The following is a 7,834-nucleotide window of genomic DNA, read 5'->3' as shown; positions in this document are numbered from 1 at the left end:
CTGATCTGGGTCCTGATGTCACAGGATTGGTCTCTCAGCGTCGACCCTCACTCATCACTCATGGACTTGCCTTCTGAGGCCAAGGGGCTACACTGCATGTGCAAGCCTTAGCCAGAGCAGCCGTGAGGTCCCAAGACCCTCAGCTTCGGAACAACCCCCACACCCAGAAAAGAAACTGAGTCGAATTCAAGGTTATTGCTAGGTCTCCAGTATCTGGCCACTTAGCTACCAAGGTGAAATGTTCCTGCCCATAGTCTGGGGTGCAAGCTACCTAGGAGAGGCTGGCTGCCAATCAGACACCCCAGTGATGACCACAAAGTCAAAGTCAGGAGAGGTGGCTGTTGGAGGGACATCTCAACCAGGTCGCAGTGAAGCCCAGGCCTGCAAAAGCGTGCAGGGTCATTTATATGAGCTTTGATTTAGCATCTAAAGCCAGTGGGACGCGGTGCTCAGGACCCACCATGTTAGTATCAGGGCTCCTCGTCCCAACAGGCGCAGTACGTGGGAGCTCTGACTATCCCCATCTCACAGATTTGGAAACTGAGGTGGAGGGAGCTTATGCCTGCCCCATTAGCTACACCAGCCAGAGCTGTAATTATTTAGTGTCACGAGAAAGGCGGCATGAACACGGGGAGGTGGCCAGTGGTCAGGACACTCACATGTGAGTCACCTGCAGGTGCACGGGCTTGGCCGTCTGGTTGTTCTGGTCTCACTGTGAACCACTCGGCACGGTCCTCGGAAAAGAACAAAGTAAGGAGTTGAACAGTCTGGAGAGCTTCCTCCGCCGGAGTAGCCACCACAACCCTCCTGTGTGGGCTCCCACCACACAGGCGTGGTCAGCCCCGTGCCGACCTCTCCGCCCCTGCCTGCCTTCCAGTCTCCGAACAGAGTCACTGGAGTAGGGTGGTCCAGGTGCCTTCGTCCTGGCCGCTCCTCACTGTGCGCTCCCTCCAGCCTGACCAGTAGCCAAGGACACAGACCCTCACACTCAATTAGGAGCTAAATTTATTCCTGAAGTCTTAGCAAAACTATTTTAAGTTAATGTTCACACGGGTGTGCAGATGCGCGTGGGAGGGAAGGCCAGAGGGCAACCTCTGCTTTCTCAAGCTCTATCCATGCACCTTGTGTTCTGAGACAGGGTCTCGCATTGGGACGTGGAGCAGGCTGGCCAGCCAGTGAGCCCCAGGACCTAACTGTCTCCTTCTCCCCAGCACTGGGGTTTATCATCGTTTCTCCATCACACACAACGTTTAAAAAACGTATTCATAAGCCCGGGCGTGGTGGCGCACACCTGTAATCCCAGCAGTTGGGAGGCAGAGGCAAGTGGATCGCTGTGAGTTCGAGGCCAGCCTGGTCTACAAAGTGAGTCCGGGAAGCCAAGGCTACACAGAGAAACCTTGTCTCAAACAACCAAAAACAAGCAAGAAAATGATTTATTATTTTTACTATATGGGAATGCATGCATGCATGTGTGCTATGTGCACGCCAGGAGCCCACAGAGGACGGAGGAGGGCACTGGATCTCCTGGAACTGGACTTAAGGATGGTTGTGAGCCGCCATGTTGGCTAGAAACCAAATCCAGGTCCCCTGCAATTGCTCTTCTCCGCCGAGCCACCTCTCCAGCCCCTTCTTAAAGCCTATGTCTGCTGGAGATCAGACTCAGGCGCCTGTGCCAGGGAAGCAAACACCTCACCAGCAGGCAGCCGCCTCGGCTCTAACGCCTTTTACGGCACACCACAGGCAATTCAGGTTTGCCTTTCCCTCTGAACCACACACCCCTTCCCCTCGTCCACCCTTGATTCCCATACTCCCCTGAGGTTCCCCAGATTTTGTGATCACCACTGGACCTAGAATCCAGTGGGTGGATGGACCATTTACTAGACAGAGGAAGAGGTGGGCGGATGACAGGAGCAAGTTTCGCGGTGACCCCGACTTTAAGGGCAGGTCATCCAGGAGGTTAGCAGGCGGGTCAGTGGGCGGGTGCCTGCAGCATTTATGAACGTGTTATTTGGCTCAGCAAATGTTTTGACCGCCATGCCTGGCCAAGGTTAGCAGCAGGATCTGCCCAGGGCAGAGGGTGAGGTGGCTGCACAGGCGGGACTGACCCTCCGTGTGGGCTCCAGGTCTGCAGCCAGCGAGCCTGTAAGCAGGGAGTGGTGTAATGGCTTAGCGCTTGGAGGTGACAGAGGTGACAGAGGTGACAGAGCCTGTGAAACAATTAGGAAAGAGCCTGACTAAGCACTGAGCAGGAGGCCACAAGGATCCCCGTGTGAGAGAGAAGGGCATAAACAGGAAACACATTTAATAATTAATAAAGGCATCTCCGTCACGCATGCACTGGGCCAGGCCCTCTCCAAACACCCGAAGACTCATTTCCTCCCGTGACTTGCCTGGCTGGAGCCAGCCCCGGAAAGCCTTGGGCGCCTCAGTTGTGCACACAGCGTCCTTTCCTTACAGAAGCTCCTGGGAGCATCCAGGTCAGCCTCCTCACTCACCCATACTTATCCCCTCCCAGCCGATCAGCGGTCCAAGATGTCATTTGAAAAGGTGCATTGTGGGCTTAAAGACAGCTCAGCAGCTGGGGGGGGGGGGGGAGGCGCTTGTAGAGGCCACCAGGTCAGTGCAGCACCTGTGTCAGGGGGCTCACAACCTGCCTATAATTCCCGATCCACAGATCCCTTGTCCTTTTCTGGCCCCCACAGGCACCTGCATGCCATGTGGAGCACAGACAGACAGACAGACAGACACACACACAGACACACAGACATACAGACACATACTAATTTTGAGACAAAGCTTCACTATGTAGCCTCAGCTGGCCTGGAGCTCATAGAGATCCACCTGCCTCTGTCTCCTGAGTGCTAGGATTAAAGGTGTGCACCATCATGGCTGGCAAAAAAAAAAAAAAAAAAAAAAAAAAAAATTCTTTTTTTTTGAGACAGGGTTTCTCTCTGTAGCCTTGGCTATCCTGGACTTGCTTTGTAGACCAGGCTGTCCTCGAACTCACAGCGATCCACCTGCCTCTGCCTCCCGAGTGCTGGGATTAAAAGTGTGCGCCACCATGGCTGGCAAATTTTTTAAAGAACCTGTGTGTATGTGTGCACCCACACACACATTGGGAGGTAGAGGGAGGAGGACTAAGAGTTTAAGGAGATTCACAGGCACACAGTGGAAGGTCAGACTGGGCTAGGTGATAACCTACTTCAAAAATAAAAATAAATAAATAAATAAGCAAACAAACAGAAGTACAATACATATCTTTAAGTTGGAAATTTTGGTGACTTGATATCACTTGTCTATCTTAAATTTAGTCAGCAGATGAACCTGCTCTTTTGATTTCCCAATGCTGGGGACCAACTGCGCCTTCGCTGAGCTCTGCCCTATTTGCCAGCACCCCTCATGCGGATGCCAGCACCTTGTCTGTGCTTTCAAATCCCAGCCTCCACTTCTGAGGCCGGGAGAGCTGGCTCAGTAAAGATCACCTGCTGCTCTTGCAGAGGATGGGGGTTTGGTTCCCAGAGCCCACAGGTGGCCCTAACACCATTAGTGACTCCACTTCCAGGGGATCTGGTGCCCTCCTCTGACCTCAGTGGGCACCGGGGCACAGTGTAGCCAGCACACAGATGGGCACAGTGCAGCCAGGGCACACATGGGCACAGTGCAGCCAGCGCACGGACGGGCACAGTGCAGCCAGCGCACGGACGGGCACAGTGCAGCCAGTGCACACATGGGCACAGTGCAGCCAGCGCACAGACGGGCACAGTGCAGCCAGCGCACAGACGGGCATAGTGCAGCCAGCGCACAGACGGGCACAGTGCAGCCAGCGCACAGACGGGCACAGTGCAGCCAGCGCACAGACGGGCACAGTGCAGCCAGCACACAGATGGGCACAGTGCAGCCAGCGCACACGTGGGCACAGTGCAGCCAGCGCACAGACGGGCACAGTGCAGCCAGCGCACGGACGAGCACAGTGCAGCCAGTGCACACATGGGCACAGTGCAGCCAGCGCACAGACGGGCACAGTGCAGCCAGCGCACAGATGGGCACAGTGCAGCCAGCGCACACATGGGCACAGTGCAGCCAGCACACAGATGGGCACAGTGCAGCCAGCGCACACATGGGCACAGTGCAGCCAGCGCACACATGGGCACAGTGCAGCCAGCGCACAGACGGGCACAGTGCAGCCAGCGCACACATGGGCACAGTGCAGCCAGCACACAGATGGGCACAGTGCAGCCAGCGCACAGATGGGCACAGTGCAGCCAGTGCACAGATGGGCACAGTGCAGCCAGCGCATAGATGTGCGAGCTGGCCAAACACTCAAACGCAAAAAAATAAAGGCTCTTTTTTTTTTACATGTATAAATGAGTCTTAACTAAAAATAAATCTTAGAAAAAGGGGAGAGAGGGGGAAGGGAGGGAGAAAGAGAGGGGATAGGAGACACAGAGAGAGACAGAGGAGAGCATCTTAGAAAGTGAGGCTCGACGCTGGGGCTGGTTGCCCCCTGTCAGGGGAGACCAGGACAGGACTGGAATGTTCTGCTCTCTACCAGAAAGCAAAGATGTCTTCAAGAACAAAGTGCTGGTAAGAACACGGGGTCTGCAGGAGTCCGCCATTGTTCACACGCAGGCGCGGAGCACAAAAGCTGTGGGGGCGGAGGGGGAGATGGTAACACGGGTAACGGGGGCTGGGGAAGCCCCTGGGATTGTAATACTCAAAGGCACTGTTCACGTGATGGTCCGGAAGACAGCTTCAGTCAAAAATGGGGTGGAGGGTGGGAGATGGGGGCGGTGGGGGGTGGGGGTGGCCCTCAGAACTGACGGACCTGCCTCCTGTAAGCGCACTTGGCGAGGGGCGCTCTCATTCTGTGAGTAGGGAAGGAATCTACACCTACCCGGCGCTGTGAGGACCCCGAGCGGCCCAGCTTCCGGCATGAACTTCACTGAAATAAGGCCTCTGGCGAGAGCTGGACACACGGCTCTATGGTTAAGAGCACTCGCTGCTCTTCCAGAGGACCCGGGTTCAGTTCCCAGCACCCACCTGGGGCTCACAACTGTCTGTAAGTCTTCTCACCTCAGCCATGCCTGTGGTACACAAAATGGTCATACACATAAAAAAAGTAAATCTCACAGGATACGTTTTCCAAAAGATGTCTGACAAATAATGACAAAGGCAAAAATGCAAGGGAAGGCAGCGTCAAAATCAGGCACCAGAAATCACTAAACACGAGAGCGATCCAAGTCAACTCACTTCCTCACTCCTCGCAGTATCAAACAGTTATATTTCGGGCGTGGTGGCACACGCAGAGGCAGGTGGATCTCTGTGAGTTCGAGGCCAGCCTGGTCTACAAAGCAAGTTCAGGACAGCCAAGGCTAACACAGAGAAACCCTGTCTTGGAAAAAAAAAAAGAAAAGAAAACGAGAAAGAGAAAGAGAAACCAAAAAAATAAAAAGAAAAAAGAAATGTATATTTAATAATGCTAAATGATCAAGTCAGCATTTCAAAAGAGGGAAGGGATTATGTAATGACTTTTAACTTTTAAAATAGATTTATTTATTATGCATACAGTGCTCTGCCTGCACATACACCTGCGGCCACAAGAGGGCACCAGATCACACTATCGATGGTAGTGAGCCACCATGTGGTTGCTGGGAATTGAACTCAGGATCTTTGGAAGAGCAGTCAGCGTCCTTGACCCAGCCCACTAGACTTTTAAATTTAAAATATTTTCACACTTACAACCGAAGCGGTTTGCTCTGGGAGTCGGTGGCGGGGTGCAGGGAACTCCGGACCAACAGCACAGGCACGGACCGGTACCCGGGTGATTGCGGTTTGCAGGGTCCACCATGGAGTCAGAGCAGATGGCGGAGGGACAGACACAGGTTGCAGAAAACCCTCACTGAGTGCGGCCTCACGGACAGCGTTGAGATCATAGTGGAAAATAAGAAGATTAAGGCAGGAAAGGTCATCAGAACAGACGGTGGATCTGCAGTCCTCGCCCACCGCAGCGACCTGGACCAGACAGCCGGGCCTGTCTCACTGTTTGAAGATCAAAATTGATTTCTTAGGAAGAAAAGAAACATTCGGTTGCTACTGTAGATTCACATGATTACGAGGCAGCGCTGATTGCCAAGGTTCCGCTCCCCCCACCCTCCAACCTCCGCCCCTGGAAGTGTAAGAACCTTCAGGACCACAGAACTCGCTTCTGGAGCTGCAGAAGGGAACGCCCAGCCAGCTCAACCACCACACTTATTTAATGAGTGTCATCTGTGCAATTTTTTCCCCTCAGACTGTCTTTTACTTAAAAAAAAAAAAAAAAAAAGACCTTCAAAATAAACTGTTAAAACACTCACACACACACACACACATATATATATTTAGAATTTATTAACAGTGTGATGATGTTGCTGGGTGGTGGTGGCAGAAGCCTTTGATCCCTGCACTCCTGAGGCAGAGACAGGTGGATCACTGTGAGTTCGAGGCCAGCCTGGTCTACAAAAGCAAGTCCAGGACAGCCAGAGCTATGCAGAAAAAAAAAAAAAAAGTTGTGCATGTGTGTGTGTGTGTGTGTGTGTGTGTGTGGTGTGGGTATGGGTGTATGTGCAAGTGTGTGTATATGTGTGTGGGGCATGTGTGGTGTGTGTGGTATGTGGGAGTGGGGGTGGTGTGTGTGTGTGTGTGTGTGTGTGTGTGTGTGTGTGTGTGTGTGTGTTACTTTCTGGGTCCAGTTCCTTCCCTTCACCATGTGGGTCTCGGGATTGAACTCCGGGCCAGTTTCAGCTACAAGAGCTGGTACCTGATAAGCCGCCTTGACAGTCCAGGGGAGACTCTAAAATATTTTATCAGAGTAAAGTAGAGGGGGACTGGAGGGTCATCACAAGTTCAAGGTCAGCCTGGTTGGTCTATATAGCAAGATCCTGTCTCCATCATCACCATCATCTGACAAATGAAGAAGGAAGGACTGGGCTGGAGAGGTGGCTCAGAGGTTAAGAGCACTGACTGCTCTTCCGGAGGTCCTGAGTTCAATTCCCAGCAACCACATTGTGGCTCGGAATCATCTATAATGAGATCTGGTGCCCTCTTCTGGCCTGCAGATGTATATGCAGGCAGAGCACTGTATACATAATAAATACATCTTTAAAAAAATAAAAAATAAAAAATCCAGCAGAGGCAGGCGGATCAATGTGGGTTCCAGGCCAGTCTGGTCTACAAAGTGTAGTCCAAGCCTACACAGAGAAACCTTGACTCGATAAACCAAAAAAGAATAAAGGAGCAATCCCAGCACTCCACAGGCAGGCAGATCTCTATGTATTCGAGGCACCCCTGCTCTACAAAGAGAGTTCCAAGACAGCCAAGACTATTACACAGAGAAACCCTGTCTAGAAAAACCAAAAATAAAAACAAAAAGTTAAAAATTAAAAAAATAAGGCCGGGCGTGGTGGCACACGCCTTTAATCCCAGCACTCGGGAGGCAGAGGCAGACAGGTCGCTGTGAGTTTGAGGCCAGCCTGGGCTATAGAGTGAGTCCAGGACAGCCACATGGAAACCACTGTGATCACAAGATAAAGGTTTGTATCTTATGTACATGAAATGCCTCAGTTGGACCAGTTCACAGGGACACAAAGTAGGTGGCCTAGGGCAGCTCCCGGAAGGCCTGGTTAGGCATCAGTGAATTAAAGACCTCACAGCGTTCCAAACTCTGCACACTGGCGTTCCTCTCTCAAGAGGCCGGCGATATCTCCCGCGCACTCTGTGCCTACTGTGACCTGGATATGTTCCGAGGCCACCCCAATTCTCTGACATGTAGTCATGTCCCTCTTACAGGTAACCAGAG

At 52.5% G+C, this 7,834-nt stretch overlaps 1 protein-coding gene across 1 annotated transcript; it reads right to left on the bottom strand.

Moving 5' to 3' along the window:
* Positions 1–3,586: 3,586 nt before the first annotated feature.
* On the bottom strand, positions 3,587–4,297 carry LOC127195094 (keratin-associated protein 5-1-like). The gene has a single exon (XM_051152533.1). The coding sequence runs from the start codon at positions 4,295–4,297 to the stop codon at positions 3,587–3,589; it is 711 nt and encodes a 236-aa protein (XP_051008490.1).
* Positions 4,298–7,834: the final 3,537 nt, after the last annotated feature.

The sequence above is a fragment of the Acomys russatus genome, chromosome 11 (assembly GCF_903995435.1).
Source record: "Acomys russatus chromosome 11, mAcoRus1.1, whole genome shotgun sequence".
NCBI lineage: Eukaryota > Metazoa > Chordata > Mammalia > Rodentia > Muridae > Acomys > Acomys russatus.
Note: the sequence above shows the minus strand (reverse complement) of the source record. Positions and strands in the feature narration are given on the sequence as shown.